We start from the raw sequence: 16,680 nt of genomic DNA, 5'->3' as shown, positions 1-16,680 counted from the left end.
TGCGAGTCAAAATCCGACCATCGCATTTTGGCATACAGAAGCAATAGAAGCAATAGATCTACCATACAATCAAGGTCCGTTCAAGAAATGAAGGAAGGTAGCCGGCAGTAAATGTCTTTAAAACATGCATTTATTCTAATATGCATTTTTACAGGAAGAGAGCATTTTTTGGAGCCATTTTCTAGAAGGTAGAATCAGACATAATCTGAAGTTATGCAGGGTAGGATACATTTAGTACAAATTGGATAAATGCGGGCCCTCACAAAATAGCTTACACCAGTTCTCCTTCCTGGGTTCTTCATGAAAGACAGAAACATAGAACATGCTTTAAAAAAATCTTACAAAAAAGCAAAACATGTTTCATGGGTCACTGGTACTGAAGGGGACTACTTTCTCAGTGGTGATGACATTTTGTCATGGAATAGTGTCATTCGCAGAGAATTGAACCAATGGGCTAACCCACTGCCCCATGCTGTATTCTGGAAGAGGAAGCAAAATATAAATGATAGGATAGCAAACCAATGGATAAAGAGGGCTGGCTGAAATCCCCTCTAATTAAGTACATGGTATATATTTCTTGGAAAATGTAAAGGTCTTGATAGCACCAGACATAAAAATTAACTTTTTAGAAGCATAAGTAAAATTACAAAAAGAAAATCCATTGGAAAATTACAAAAGGAGATTAAAAGCACAAATGTCATACTTTCCCATTTAAAGAGAAATACCGAAGGGCATTTTTTAAAAACAATCTGGGAGGAAAACTGCATAGTTGTTTTAAGGATTCCCACCGGATGCAAATGCCGTGCACTTACAGTTTGTTCCTCAGTTTACTTTCTTGGCTCTATCAGGGAGGAGTTCAGATTTATGATGGCTCTATCAGGGAGCAGTTAAGGTTTATGAATTAAATTAAGATACCCAAGATCGAAAACTGGTCCTACAGGTGAGAACCATCAGCTCCGCAATCGCAGGATCGGAAAAAATCCTAAAAACTCAATAGGGTATCAAAGCCATCCATTCCCATAGCAGACGAAAGGGCTAAAAGGAACAGCAACAGGAAAGACTGTATCAAGTTGCTTCAACACCTGCCATCGCCTGTTTCAGGGCCAGGCAAACCTTTGTACATCGCCTTAGTGATCATTTGTGCTTTGCTGGGGGTTTTGCATTTGGTCTGCTGGGGTTTTGCATTTGGTCAACAATCAAAAAGGCTTTCCAGGAAATTGGTGAGCTTTCCCAATTCTCCTCCATTTACATTTTTTGGGAGGCTGAAGAATGGTTGGGAGTAATGACAGCGATACAGTGTACTGTTTGCAGGAAAGTCAGCAGCTATCTTAGGCTCAGGCTCTATCACTTTTATTCTTAGGGTGTGAAGGAGAATGGGCCACTTTCCCCAGTGCTCTGTTTTCAACTAACAGGACCACAGTGTAGCTGTCCTTCTCCTTTTGTCGTCTAAGGCAGCAAGATACAGGGCAGTTAACAGATGCCATGACATCCTGTTAACAATCGCGAACATAGTACTGGGACCGCTGTTGTATTTGCCAGGCCTGCTTCACTCTCCCGGAAATGAACGAGGTTGAGATTAGCTACCAGATACCCCTTTGCCATGCTCACTCTTGACAATGCGACACTGGTTACCTGCACTGAGACTGCAAACAACCCAACTAGATGCCCCTGGCCCTTCGGCGCAAGAGAGGGGTGGTGGCTCATGGGCCAAGTGGACCTGTGGGGTGGGAAAACAGACACTCTACTGCATGTGCAAAAAAGTGGTTACAAATAGTATGAAGGGTGAATTGCAGCAGCAATTATACTTCCAGCACATGAGCAAAGCTGGAGATATTCAAGTTGAGGAGGGTAACCTGAATGGATATATGCTACTTTGGCCCAGGCGCATTAGTGGGGTGCTAATGTTGTAGAGTCGGAGCAGGGGTAGGGAGGTGGAGGAGGCGGGGGCAGTTTGGGAAATGACACAGGATAGTTTTTGATTGTCTGAGATATCTGGTAAGGAAATTTAATTCAATCATACCAAGAGTTGCAATCCCAATTTACCCCTGCTACCACCCAGTTCCATTTGCAATTAAAACATGTGTTATCATATCACCAATCGGAGACTGAGTCACTGCCAGAGTTCAGTCTCCTGGAAGCTAAACTTCCAACGAGAGAATTGGGTAAGAAAGTGGTATCTCAAATTTACAAATCCCTCGTCATAAACATGCTGCACAGATTCACAACAGAAATGGGAAACATAGGTGAGACCCCTTGATGAAGAGGATTTGAGGGATGCACAAATGTCGCCTCGCACCCATGCCCCTTCATCCAGGTTAAAACGTATCCAGGTTAATTACCTACACATTAAGTACCTCACCCCTCGTAGACTGTGGCAGGCGAACAGAAAAGTCTCACCAACCTGCTTCCCCTGCTCTGAGACTTAAGCGGATTTCAATCGTGTGGTGTGGCTGTGTGCTGGTATCAAAACTTTTGGTCTTCCATAAAGGCTGTACTCTCTCATGTGCTACGTCGACCAGTGGAATGGAACCCAAGAATCACCCTCCTAGGTATCCTAGTGGACTTGGGAGAACTGCTGGGAGACTGAACTATCATGGGTCTTGCAACCCTATTGACTAAAAGAGACATAGCTTGCAACTGGACCTCAGACTGTTGTCACGATCTCTCAGCTTGGAGAGTAACCATGGATTGGTTTGGGAAAATTGAAGAGCCGATCTATCATTCTTGTGTATTCTCACGTAAACACACAAAAATATGGTGCAGATGGTGGGAGTACTTTGGCTTAGCTGATCCATCCCTGTAGGCCTCAATGTTTCGCTGATCTTCAGTTTCTGTACTGGTACATTTTCAAAAATTTTGCAATTGTGGCACAACGTGTGTACTTGGCCATGATACGGATTTATTGTTTTACATACTGAAAAAAATAATAACATTTGTTTATTCAAAAAAACCTGTCAAACTTCAAGCGGTTGTCCAACTTTAATAGCTCTTGATAAAACATGCCACAGAGCTCAGGGCCTGCAAGGTCAGGAGATTACCTTTCATCGCTACACAGTAAAAGTGACACTCATCAACAAGGGAAAACATGGGCCTAGCTGCAAGTGACTGATAAACAAGGGAAAAACATGGGCCTAGCTGCAAGAGTATTAAGGACTAGTAGAGGTCAATTAGGGAGTTCTGAAAAAAATTATAAACCTGGGATGCAGCAGAAGATTTCACTTACACCATTTCCATTCTTTTAAGTATAAAATGCTTTCACAAAGCACAAAACTAGATTAGGGGACGATGAGCAAAAACTAACAGAAATACAGAAACCAAAGGAAGAATTAAGACAAGTGTTCCAAGCCATATTACAGCCTGGTAAGGTTTAAATGATGATCTAGGGCACAAGACGAAAATATTAACATTTTTAAAGGTGGGTGTAAAGGGTGCCGGCTACGTTACGATAAAAAAAAAATATTCCAACCGCAAAATAACTGGTCTTCATTCACCACACTATATATTCCCACTTTGCCTATTTTGGAAACAATCGCTGAAAGAATAAACACTTTAGTCCCAAGAGGAATTCCTACACGAGTTCAACAGCTGTTACAGCACACTGTATTCAGATGTGATGTTAATTTGTTTTTTTTAACTTTTGGTTGTAACTACGCCTTTTAGGACAACTTTACGACAAAGTAAGACTCGAGCTCAAAGCTTGTTTCCATGCTGCACTTAACTATTGTCAAGTTCTGGCGCCAATTTCTCAAGTAGGTGGTTGTTAATAGAGTGAAAAACTCACAGTTCGAGCAGCTTCTGGCAGAAACTCCACCCATCCGGTTTGATTTGGGAAATGGAGTTGTTATTGAGGTGAAGCTGTTGAAGAGAAGAGAGGCCGTAGAGATATCCGCCATGCACCTCAGTCAGGCTGTTGTCTTCTAGGTGGCTAAGGAGACAAAAAAATGCAAACTTTACATACCAGCATTTCAATGGAGTAAAACTTAGTTTGCTGCCAGCCTGGATTGGGGCAAAATGGTGCATTTCTGAGCCCAGAGCAAATCCTCAGTCTTATAATGGAAGTGGAGTTGGATGTTCTGCCTTGTCCTGTGGAACTGAATGTCCTCGCACAATCCGTGTCAGGGTTCCCAAGGTATGTCAAAGAGCACTCGTTCAGAAATCCTATGGAGTCTAGTCAGGCGATATCTTTTTTCTAGTTTGATCTCTAGTCCAGTGTTGGAAATTGATAAAATGCACCCCAGAAGCTGAAACTGAAAAGGGCGTTTTGTGGAGCAAAGAAGTTTTGTGGGTCAGTGTCGTTAGGAAACGGGTCAATAGCGGGTAACCTGTGGTATGCCACGTATTATGGACACCTTCTTGCAAATGGCCGCAAATCAACTGGCAATACAGAAACATTCACTAGTAAAGCTTTTCTGCTTTGCTTTACTAGTCACAAGCTGCATTTAAAGAAAGACTTTGATAAAGGCACCTGCTACAGAAGTCTCAGAAGGATTCAGGATGCAATCATTGTAAAATACATCAGCTAATGTGTCAGCACAGACTTGAATTATCACAGCACATTTGCTACAGGTCACTGCGTATAACTTCTAGGACACTGACTTAGATTTTATAAAAGTTAGATCGCAATGTTAATAATTTTGTTGTTGAGCTCATTATGTAATCTGCAAATCACAAATTGCAAACCTTGTAAAATAGCTTTGTGAGCTATGCAGTGGCTGCAATCAGCTGCACCTAATCTGCAAGGCATGAACTTGAATCCTCACAGGAGTTAACTCAATCTTCCCATTATTCTAAAGTTGATTAAATAGGTTGCTTTTGATAGTAATACAGACTTAAGTGTAAAAAGAATTATTTGCACTGCGTGCTATATGGTGAATTATAATGAAGACATACCCAACATTATTGCAGAGCATATAAATGGAGAAAAAAAACTTTTGAGTGAATTGAAACTTAGGTTGAAAAGTAGGCAGGGGTCTAACAGATCCCTGCTTACTCAAACTTATTTTTTATATATCTATATTTCTTTATTTTTACTTCAGAACTGTTTCATTTAGGAAAATGCGCTGCACTTAAAAGAAAATACGTTTGCTTTATTTAATGCAATCATAGACATGGTGATCTGCTGACCCAAGAAAGACAACATCCCTGTAGTGGCCTCCAATCGAATGTCACAATTTTCAATTTATCTCATTCACATTTGTGACATAGGTTTTAAAAACTAACCTATTGGTTCATTATAGGTTCTTTAAATTCTTTACTGGTCACAAAAACACTGGTTCCAAAACTGCCACCAGTAAATATAACATTTGGCCAATTCTGAACATTCTGCTCACTGCTAGGTATGAATCAAGTCAGAAACAACAATATACAGTATTGTATACATGCAGGAATCTTTTACACCTCCAAACACGGGCCCCAATGTGCGGGATTAGGTTCTAGGGACACCAATGGGCCGGTGTTTAAAATAATGCTTCCCTGTTAGAAGCTGGAGTGAGATAGCACAGATTGTGAACGGGACCTGGTGTCGAAAAGGGCAGCGTACTCCGGTGAATTGTTTTTAAGAGTTGAAGTGAGAAGCCACTTAGGAAATGGGGTAAAGTACCCCATATACTTGGCATAAGCGGGTAGGGCAGCCAAAGGCACAGTTTATTTCAGAGGTAATTAAACTACGAAGTGACTTCGAATGTCCCTTTAACATGCAGCACTGGAGTATTCTATTCTTATATATGGGGCCAACACATTATGCTTCTTACAACCCTCTTAAATCTTTAGACTCTTGCGGTCTCTTCTAAAAGGGATCCTCTGTTGCAGATATGTGGAATAAAAGTGTATCAAACTGACTAGTACTTGTAATTATATACTGCTTACTACCCGGTTTCAGTATTTTGAGAGCAATGGCTTCAATACAATTCCCACAATAATGTTACAAGCATCAACACCCCCTCACCAAACGTAATGCCTCTGTTTTCAAAGCCTGTAGTAGGAAGTGTGCCTGGAACATTAGCATGAAAAATGCTGATCCTCATCTGAGGGCATTCCCTTCTAGAGAAAATAATACACACATTTATGTAATTCCAGCATATAAACAAACAGATTTTCCTTCAACTTACAGGACTTGCATCCTTGAAAGACCCCAAAAGGCACCATCGGTTAACCTGCTGATGTTGTTGCGTTGCAATTTCAGAACTTCCAAGCTGTCTAGGCCATGAAACGTCAGCCCATCAATTAGCTGGATGCGGTTTCGGTTCAGCTCCCTGCAAGTAAACGGGATCTGAATTAGTGAAGAAGATGGCCAACTTCACCAGTTGCCACCAAGGATGAACAAGTGCAGCCACAAACCGATGGAAACCCAGGTGTTTTAAACTATTTGTTTACCTACCATAAGACCTGAAATTCATAAAACACACAAAAGCTGTGAAAAGTCCTTCAAGAGTGGGGAAAAAAGTATTTTTATTATAGAGCTTAGTAATGAAGTCTCTCCACATGGGCAGATAAATTACCATTTTCCCCTCTGCCAACAGCATTTCACACCACGACTGGTTTAGTATAGAAAAATACATGTGTCTTGTGGAACCAGCCTTTGCTGAAGCTTTATGTGACGTGTCACTCTCGTTAAACACTGAGGAGAAAGTGAAGCATGCATGTTCTGAGGTGGCTTTTTATGTACCTTTCTACAATAAATAATTATTCACCAAACATCACCTCTGCAGTTCTCCAACAAGGGTTTGGATCACCTTACTACTGGAGACTGTTAAAGTTACATTTATTAGCAATGAAAAGTTGTAGTTTATTTATGAGTTCTGTCTGAGCATTTAAATGCGTTTCTATGACGCCCTTTACATGCCCCCACATGCAACTAATGGTAATAAAACCGCATTTACGAGAAAACACAAACCTCAATGTATTAACATGTGAAAATACAGAGAGGGGTGTAGGACTGTAAAGATCGAGTTCATTGAGAACACCAAAGACCCCTTAAGTCCCTAAAACGCAAGATATTTAAAAAACGTTGTGTTTAATACTAGAGAGAGCAAGCGAGCCTAGAGCTTAAAGATTCAAAGAATTTAAAGGGTGCAGGAGTTTGGGGGCGCTTGACTGCACGCAGGAATAGTAACACTTTTAAAAACAATAATCAGAGTAGGACATTTAAAACGGTTCTATAATTTCAGAAATTTGGATTGGAAATGCCACTCTTCTAGTTAACGAAATTGAATATAAGCCAGTTATGTTAGCAAGTAAGTGCAAGCCTAGTTGATCAGACATCATCTCTAGACAAATCTATAAATAACATTTTGACGATGAGGTAGCTTTATTCTATGTTCATGTCCCTAGAACACCATTCCTAACTAGAACTCTGCGAAGCATGAAGTAAGATGTGCATTTCTACTCACAGTTGAGTTAACCTTGGTAACTTGAATGCCTTGACCGGAAGGTGAGTGATTCGATTTTTACTAAGACGAAGGCTCCGGAGCGACCGAGACAAGTTAGAAAAAGCGCCAACATCCAAGGTAACGATTTTGTTGCTCGCCAATAAGCTAGAAAAGATGATTTCAGATATCACATTGGTAAGGTCAAAGGCACAGTTGAACATCAAACTACAATGTCTCCAATAAAGCTTTAACTATAAAAGTGTATTTATCCTGGATGCAGAGGAGAGCAGGAATTGGTTTCAACCTCAAACAAAATCTATCACAGATGTGTTTTAGCAGAAAGAGAACAAGTCGCTCCAGCAGCTTTTTACCAGGTTATGTAATAGCCTACATAACATAACCTGTTATAGCCTACATCATCTCATTTTGATTGATCTTGGACCAAAGGGGAGGAGCTTCATTGGGGGTATGCTGCATTTTGGTAGAGGTGAGGGTAGAAGGCGAAAGCAAAGGGAGCTAAATGGAGGAAGAGATAGTGCAGTATTTTTGTGATGTCTTGTGGAAACGTTAAAAAAAAATATTTATCGGCATTCAAACAAACAGCGCTACAACAAAATCCAACGGCTGAGGGGGGGTAAAAGGAAAAGAGGGGGAGTGACATACAGAAGAGGGGTGGCCCAGGAAAGAGAGGGGGAGGGTGGGGGACACAGCACAAACAATTGGATACACAATTGGCATCAATCCCATGACAAAATGGCATTTAGCAGTACAGTTGTGACAGTATCCATTTCAAGCCAAGATTACCCCTCCAGTCGGGCCACAAATATCGGAGCAGTAAATGCCACCATTCAAAGCATTTGCAACATTGCCAGTTATACATGGGTATTCAAACTTCACAAAGTAGGATATGAATTTGTATTTAGGACCCCAGTGAGTGAGGGATACCACCAGAGGTTTTGTTCGATCGCAGGGGATTCTCTAGGTCTTAGAAAGGCAAGGAGGGGCTCCCAAATGTCCTTGGGGTGGGATCTTGATGGCATAAGTTCCAAGAAGTGAGACAATTGTTCCCGCCAATAGGTATCATCTTTCAGCCACGCCTCAAGGGTAGGAGCCAGCCTTCGTTTCCAATGCATAGCTACTCTGGGTTTGGCCCAAAAAATAGGCATAGCAGTGAGTTTACGATCCTCAGCAGGCACATACCCCAGAAGACCAACAAGGGTACTGCGAGTCAGGGGGTCAGCTCCGTAATGGCATGCTTAATCTCCACAACGGCCCCTCGCGGTGGGATGCCTGGCTTTCACCTTGTGGATACCCTGTCAGGGTTATCTCACAGGGGAATACCAGGACGGGTTCCCTAAGCAAGCGCGGAGATGCCCCAGGGTAAGTCGTGCGCTATATAAGTTTCATTCATTTCATTTCATGCACAGTAGAAAACACCTCAGAACAGATGGCTGCAACTCACAGACAGACAGACCCATGCGAGATGCAGGAAGGAGGTCTGAGGTGCAGCACAACGGATACAGTGTGCATCTGTGATCAGTACCATACAGAGGAGCTGTAAGGGGGTAGAATATAAACTGTATACAAATTTAAAGTGTATGAGGCACAATCGATAATTGGGAGACCGAATCACCATCTGCCCACAGCAGTAGGACCATTGTGCGTCAATTAAAGGGGAATCAGTAGAGTTGCATAGTTAACTTGCATGGGGATGGGTTAGTAAGAATATGTTCCATACTGGAAGGGTGCGGGCGAGGTGGTGGAATGTGGCATGTAGCACACAGCAAGTCGCCCGAAGTTGATGGTATAAATCATCTCAAGCGCAGAGGGGTGTGTGGGTCCCTGCTCCTCAAATGGAGGTAAGAAGTAGTCATTTGGATAAAGTTCTGAGAACTGAACTAGGCCATGTTCACTCACCCTAGCACCCACATCCTGCAGAGGCAGCACAATGGGGTTGCAACCTATAGGTATAGAAGGGGCGCATAAGCAGGAGAGCCCTGTGCGCTTCTGCATGCCATCCCATGCCCAACGCATTCATTCCACAGTGTCAACTGTCCTTTGTGGGGGTTTGTAAGGGAGATACAGTGCTGTAGTCAGGGAGCATGGTGCAGTATGGTCCGCCTCAATGGCCGTGTGTGACCGAAATTGCGTGGGATAATTTCAGAAATGTACATATTGTGCCTCTGCGTGAAGTACATATAGTGTCATATCTGGGGCTCTCAACCCCACTGGTCTAGCCCAGAATGAGGATGCCCAGGAAATTCTGGGTTGTTTACCAGTCCAGGTCAGTGCAACCATGTTGGATCCTAACCACCGTAGGAATTGGATCGTAAGGAGTAGTGGTACATTTCTAAAAAAGATACAAGAATTTGGGGAGTATTACCATTTTTGCTATGGCGATCCGTCCAGACATTGATAGTGGAATGCAAACCACACCATGATACAATCCACCGGCCAGGCCACAGAACACCCGTAATTACCCCTCCAAAGTTCGTCCAGGTCCAGCTAAGCCAAATGCCTAGATATTGGACCTGGTCAGAAGCCCACTATAGTCGTACTCCATGGGGAAGTGCTGTGTGCAGTCCGTGATTAAAAATCCACCAAATCTTATGACCTCACGTATAATAGGGGCTAGATGCTCAGCTGTGTTACAATTATAGAGTGTGACATCATCTGCATACATAGAGGCATCCAGGCCAGAAAGGAGAGAGCCTGTGAGCAGCCTGCGTCTCAGCTGGTTGGCAACCAGGTTGCAAGATTACTACGGTGGGGGGCAGTACAAGGCCGCCAGGTACCCACACAGAATCGAGGGGCCGGCATCATTCAAATCCCACAGCTACTATCGATGACACCCACCCCCTCATTGAGCTGTCCAAATTCAGTCACGATCCAGGGGCCGGAGCAAACAGGCCATGCCACACAGACTGCAACGCGGCAGCGGGCCTTACGGGGCACCTGAGCCTGGCATGGGCCTCAGCTCAGGCTGCAGCGCTGCAACGCACGGAAACTAACTTCAGCCATCGGATTTGGACAACTCCTCCACTGTTGCTGCTGTGTGGCTGCCACTACAGATGTCAACAGATAATAGCTCGCTGTTGCCAGATTAATGGCGGTTTGTGAAATCGGCCGCCAGAGCCCTCTATCGAGCGGCCACCTTGCTGCCCAGCTAGGCTACACACCGCCCTGGATTTCTTGTGGCAACCTTAGTGTGCTAAATCCCATGGTGAGAAAGGAGGCTGAGAGAACAAGGTTCCCAAATTGGTAGAAGGGCATACAAAGGATGCAATGGACAGGGACTATCCTGCATTTGCTTTTAATCAGATTCCTTCTTGTGTCTAGAATTAAAAATGCAATGTTTCTGTTTCATGTGCCTTCACACTTCTTTTGGTGCAAAGGTTACAGATGGCACTAGCAACTGGAGGCTTAGCCAGGAGAATTAGGGAGCCAGACCCTCGAGGAGTGCGTATTCTGTATCCTTAATGTATCTCGAACATTACTCCAAAAGTATGAAGTAGATAATTTCCTGCAAGAGGACACAATCTTCTTTGGTACATTCATGACTAGTAGTTCCATTTGAGCCCTCTAAATCCAAAATGGTACTGATGACTAAAGGCAGCTGCCAGTGAGAAACAACCCAACAGGATGAAAAAAAAGAAAAAACATTATGTACGGTCATATATGTCCATTACTTACATGGACGCTGCAAGCAGCTGCAAGGTAGTCTAATTACCAGATGCTTGATTTGATCCAAGCGGCAGATCATCACTAGAGAGGATCCACATCAAACAAAGTCCGCTAGTAGTCAAAACAGTCTTTAGGATAGGATGGGATATGTATCACAAGGTCACACAACAGACTGCTGTGTACCCTTGGTTAACGAGTATGCACTAAATCATTAAATCATCTGCTACTGAACTGCTGGTGCCCCTAGTAGTGCGCTGGATAGGTAGGCCCCTAGTAGTGCACTGGATAGGTAGGAACAGTTGGATGGAGGGCACCAGGGCTCATGGGGCAATGGTGGGATGGAGATGGCTGTGATCTAAGAAAGTAAGATCAAAGGAAAGAAGATCAAGTGAAAAATGTCTATTTTCCTCAAGATTCGACCTTAACCTCATTTTGTAGGCAGAGGATGTGGAAATGAAGGAAGGAGTTTGGGGTAGTTTATCATTAATCTAAGACTGACATCCTAAATCATTCTAAACTACAGAAGTGGAGATGTGCGGGGGTCCATTTCATGCAGAAACTGGAAATAACTAGTTTTGGCAGGGACGATTTTTTAATGGATTACTTTTCACGTTTGTTTTATTATTAAGAAGTACTCCTCTGTAACGGAATTATAAATAAATGGTGAAATGTAGATTTGTGTTGCAGTTTTGAGACCCTGTCTGTCCTTTTCTGTGCTGCCTCTGCAATACCTTTTCTTACATCAGTATTGAACAAGAGGTTATTGTGTCTATATCTTAATAAAACCGTCTCTTAACGTTTTGCTCGAGAGCCCAATTTGTGCTTCTCTGACAGTCTGCGGCTCCTGACACAGGTGCCGCTTCACTCGATAGTGGAAATTTGCTGGACTGTACATGCTCCCACAGGATTAGGTCAAGCGATAGGTCGGGGACGCAGGAACACTTATCTGCCATACATACTGTTTCCTAACAAAAAGGACAACTGACCTCTCTGAAGCAATAAATGTTACATAATTAAAAAGGGTTTTTGGAATCATTGTTATATAAATAGTTAGCAATCGTTTAATATCAAATGATTTCATTAAACCAAATGAATTCATAAAAAATAAATACATAATAGCTTCAGAGCCGTGGTAAGATATACATCTATACTGGCTACAGTAAAAAAAAAAAAAACATGATATATGGTCATCATGTATTTCTATTTAATCCACATGTAACTCGTGCACTTGCTAGAGTGCTAACTTGGTAAAGCGACACACACACAAACACACACTCTACTTCGAAACTGTATTGTCAACATATTCTAATATGCTAATGTTCTCCCATATATCTCGTTTACATACTGCCACCTGTATCTAGATTTACTCCAAATATAACTCATGTAATTGCTGCTACACCTACTCTGTGAAGTGGTCCGATACATTTGGGTCATGTATGCGCTGTACAAAAACTATAAATAAACAAATATACTAGCCCGGTGATGCAATTACATAATGTTTTTTACTATTGCTAGTTTGTCCTTTATAAAATTTGAAATAGATATTGCATTTGCATTTTACTCATCTGCAACCATGCTTACAGATGTTTTCCCAAAAATAATTAGCAAGCACAATGCTTAACTTTAAGAAAGCTTACTGCAGACACACATTTACATTGCCAGACACTTACAGCTCCTTTAGTGGAAGGCCTTGAGGAAAAGAAGTAGAACGGAGTTCGGTGAGATTGTTGGAACTGAGGTCCAACGTCTCCAGTGACTTGTAGGGCTTCAGAAGGCTTGCCTCGATGCTCTGGATCTTATTGTGATTCCTGAAATACAACAGTATCACTATTAGCTTAACTTCTTTAACTAATATTGCTCCACAGGTAATTATTCAAAGAGAGAAAATACATTCAATTTACAGCTGTAGTACTGTGGAGTGCCTTGAGTGCAAGCTGGTTGAATGGACAATTCACAAAGAAAAAGCAGTGATTAAGAGAATCTCACTCCTGGAAAGCCAGGAGCAAACCACAACTACTCTTAGAAAGATTTGTTTTTATCAGAATAGAGTTATTAGAGGGGATCCTTGCAACTGTGATTCCGAAATACATACAAATACAGTCTGCTTGATGAGTTACAATGAATTAATGAACCAGATTCCAAAGATGGAGCACATCCTGCAAAGCTTCAGTAAATGATAAACCTTCAGTAATACTGAAGCACGCTAATAAAGATCAACACAGTAACCAAGAGTGCTTTCCTCCAACTTACAACGGAGACCTGTTTTTAATACGGATAGGAATCTTACTGGTCGATGTGCCCATTCTGAATGCAAAATGTGCCTTTGCACATGCAGTTTGTAGCCTAGGGCCTACAAATAACTAGGTATAATTTGATTGTAGGGAGATGTGAGGGGAAGCATTCCTCGCTCGTTTGGTTCAAGTCTCTCCATATTGATCTACCATCATTTATTTGCAGGGACTACTTTATGTTATCCATTGCCTTAGTAAGAATTATTAGGTTTTACAATTTGGGTTACCTTAAGTTAAAGTCCAAAAACAATAGGAGAAAGCTTTAAGAATTCTGTATCTCTAAATCCTGGGATGTAAAACACTGATGAGTGAAATATTTAAGCGATAGTACAGCCCTACTATGATCACTAAAAACATTTATGGCACTATACAATGTAACATGCACAGTAAAAAAAGACTCAACAATATGACTTTGTGAGAACTAATTTGAGGACGGAGCAGGACATTGTAATAAGTGAGTAAATTGAACTTTATATAGAAGGCTGAGTCGGTTAGTAAGTACACCAGAGACGAAAAAATGCAGAAAATGTTCTCAGTATCTGAATACTTAATTGGTATGCTTTTAATAATTTAAATACAGACTTTAAAAACAATATTTGCTTCCCTATTTGGAGCTGCAGCGGTACAGCCCAACACTGCACAAAAAAGACACATGGAGACCATGCTGCAAGACATCAAAACTACCTTAAAGACAGCTGCACACTCCTAGTGATGGAGAAAACGCTAACTTAACTGATTCCATATATTACTAAACACCATCTACATTCCCTAAGTTATAGAACATCTGCTTAGATATTGTCAGAAAGCCGTGAATATAGTTAGTGCAGTAATTTACTTAGTTATGGATTGAACAGATTGATGAAGGTATCACATTAAGTGTCAAAATGAGAATTGAGATGTTAAGTAATTTAAAGAGTGAGCCCTTAAGTCTTTTCTGAATGATAACAGTTCCAGATTTAGTCGGATCTTCTCTGGGATAAGATTTCAGCGTCTAGGGGCAAGGCTTGGATTACAGTCTTATGAGTTTTTAATTTGGGGTTTAAGAAATGTAGACTGGTTCGGCTCCTTCTGTCCCCTTTACCTCTGGCGTGCATCATCTGTTCTTTTGACAAAAGAGTAAATTTAAGTTTAGAGCTTGGTAAATTTGGTATGTAATGGTGCGATGTGCCAATCAGGGCGAACATACTGTGATCTATTCATAATTTAAGGTGCTTTGAGTCACTCTTCTACAACCATTGCTTGTTTGGCTCAGCAACCTTCAGACATTCGATTGGTACATTGTCAATCACATCTTCGATCAACACACAGGAGTATTAGATCTTAATGTTTCTATTGGCTGTCTGGTAATATACGTCCACCTCCACAGGAATGCATGAGGGATCATTTTATATCTATACAGTACACTGTCAACACAATTGTAATTCTTTATCTCATCCATGCACATTGAAAAAAAATAGTTGTTGCAGGGATTTTTTTTTAAATTATTATTTCTGTTTCCCACGTGCAAAAGTTAAACCTATTAGCTTCGACAATGCCTCCTGTATTATACAAGTTAATTCTGGAAATTAAAAAGAAGACCAGGTAGAAATTTGCATAATTTTCTGTGTGGAAATTATAAGAAATGAACCCCCAAAAATGACCAGTTACAATGCAAAAGGCAGCTTTGAGCTTTTGCACTAGTTTGTAGTGTGAAATTCATCAGTGTGTCAATTTTGGTCATTTCACGCAAAAAAATAGAGCAACAATCACACCTGATGCTAGCAGCTCGTGTTCAGTTTATTCGCGACCTTCCGGCGCTCCCCAAATACGAACAATTTTAACTCGAAAGTCACAATTATGCAAAATGGCTTAAACCCCAGGCAATTCGAGTAACAGTAATGCCAACAATTACACCTGCAAATTTAATTTCGCCAGAGCATATTAATAAGTAGATCCAATGTTGTTAGTAGAGTTAACAAAACACAGAAAAGGTGAAATCTGACCGAAAAAAAACCCACAACAACTCGTACTTGTGGTGCACTGCAAGCGGAGACTGCGAGAAACAGAACAAAGAGGCTCTAATTTACCTGCATTTTTAATTTTCTTCCAAATTGCAGCTTGCTACAGAAACATGTGTCCTAGTGGCCCAAGGCCAAAAGTAATTGTTCAGAGACAAGCTGAAGAGTGACCACAAACTATTAACCTCGATGAGGAGGTAGGAACATTTCACAAATGTATAGCAAAAGACATCCCTTGAGAGCCTAGAAGCAAAACACATTGCACCACGCACATGGAGTAGTGCTCAAGGATTCTCGAATACCATGTTTGAAAGAAAATTCTGCTGACTGATTACCACACTGCACTTGGTGTCACTTACATGAATATAGTTTTAACTGAATTTCTAGGGTAGCCCATTATATTTCAGTCAAACTTATAATGATATTAACAGGTCTTCCTAGAGAGGGCTGTGTGATAACTACAGACACGTGATGCCACTTGATATACAGTAAGAGTGAAACACTCGAAGAAGCTTTGTTTCTAGGTATCCCCGGTGAATTCTTTTTCAGTAAAAGTAGTTCTTTAACATTATTACGAAACAGAATCAAATTTGTAGAGTAAAGTGGTATGGTGTGGGTTTTGGATAGAGCGGTAAACTGTTTTAAAACTCTAGTTTTAAGGGGATTTCAATGATTGAATCCACTCTCTCACATGCAAAACAGTTGCATTGGACTGGGAGGAAATTGCTCACGCATATGGCTTCTCTCTTGCGATGAACGGTGATCCCACTCTTGAAAAATGGACTTGTACCAAGAGAGTCAGGCTTCGCTGGAAAATGTCAAAGCCTCAGCTGCGAGCCCTGCTCCATCTCACCGCGCTGCATTTCAAACAAAGCATAGCTGGGTACATTTTCCTATATACTGTGTATGATACTAAGATAATTTGTTCAAAACCTTTCTCGACTTGATTACATTTTTCTACCCTTATGTTCATTCCTTTAATGCTGAGAATTTAAGCATAAACAGCACACCAAAAGCTTCGGCTCCTTCATCAATCCAGAAGACAAGCACCTACTTTAGCCCAGCGCTTTGAAAAATATAACTCAACACAAGCACACAAAGTTTGTTCTGCGGACGAGCCACAAAAAGCACCAGCAATTGTGGGCTACTTAATAACTTACGAGAAGAACACTTAAGTTAATTCCTGTGTGCAGCTGCAGTACAAGATCCTGGTTTGTTCGAAATCCGTACAGTGATAAACACTGATGAACATATAGTACTTTTAGCCTAACTTAAGTAGACGCATAACATTTGGTGAAGGAGATCTTATTTGAGAAAAGATCTGCAACAACAGTTTGAAGG

At 41.4% G+C, this 16,680-nt stretch overlaps 1 protein-coding gene across 2 annotated transcripts in view; it reads right to left on the bottom strand.

Moving 5' to 3' along the window:
- Positions 1-16,680, bottom strand: part of LRIG1 (leucine rich repeats and immunoglobulin like domains 1) — a 235,816-nt gene that overhangs the window by 88,040 nt on the left and 131,096 nt on the right. For both annotated transcript variants that reach the window (XM_086939042.1, XM_086939043.1), the window contains exons 4-7: positions 12,722-12,859; positions 7,389-7,532; positions 6,108-6,251; positions 3,782-3,925 (exon numbers count right to left, since the gene is read on the bottom strand). In XM_086939042.1, coding sequence (XP_086795168.1) covers positions 3,782-3,925; positions 6,108-6,251; positions 7,389-7,532; positions 12,722-12,859 — 570 coding nt within the window. The remainder of the gene's footprint in view (positions 1-3,781; positions 3,926-6,107; positions 6,252-7,388; positions 7,533-12,721; positions 12,860-16,680) is intronic.

Source organism: Lissotriton vulgaris, chromosome 9 (genome assembly GCF_964263255.1).
Source record: "Lissotriton vulgaris chromosome 9, aLisVul1.2, whole genome shotgun sequence".
Lineage (NCBI taxonomy): Eukaryota > Metazoa > Chordata > Amphibia > Caudata > Salamandridae > Lissotriton > Lissotriton vulgaris.
The sequence above is the reverse complement of the archived record's forward strand: the minus strand, read 5'-3'. Positions and strand labels throughout refer to the sequence as shown.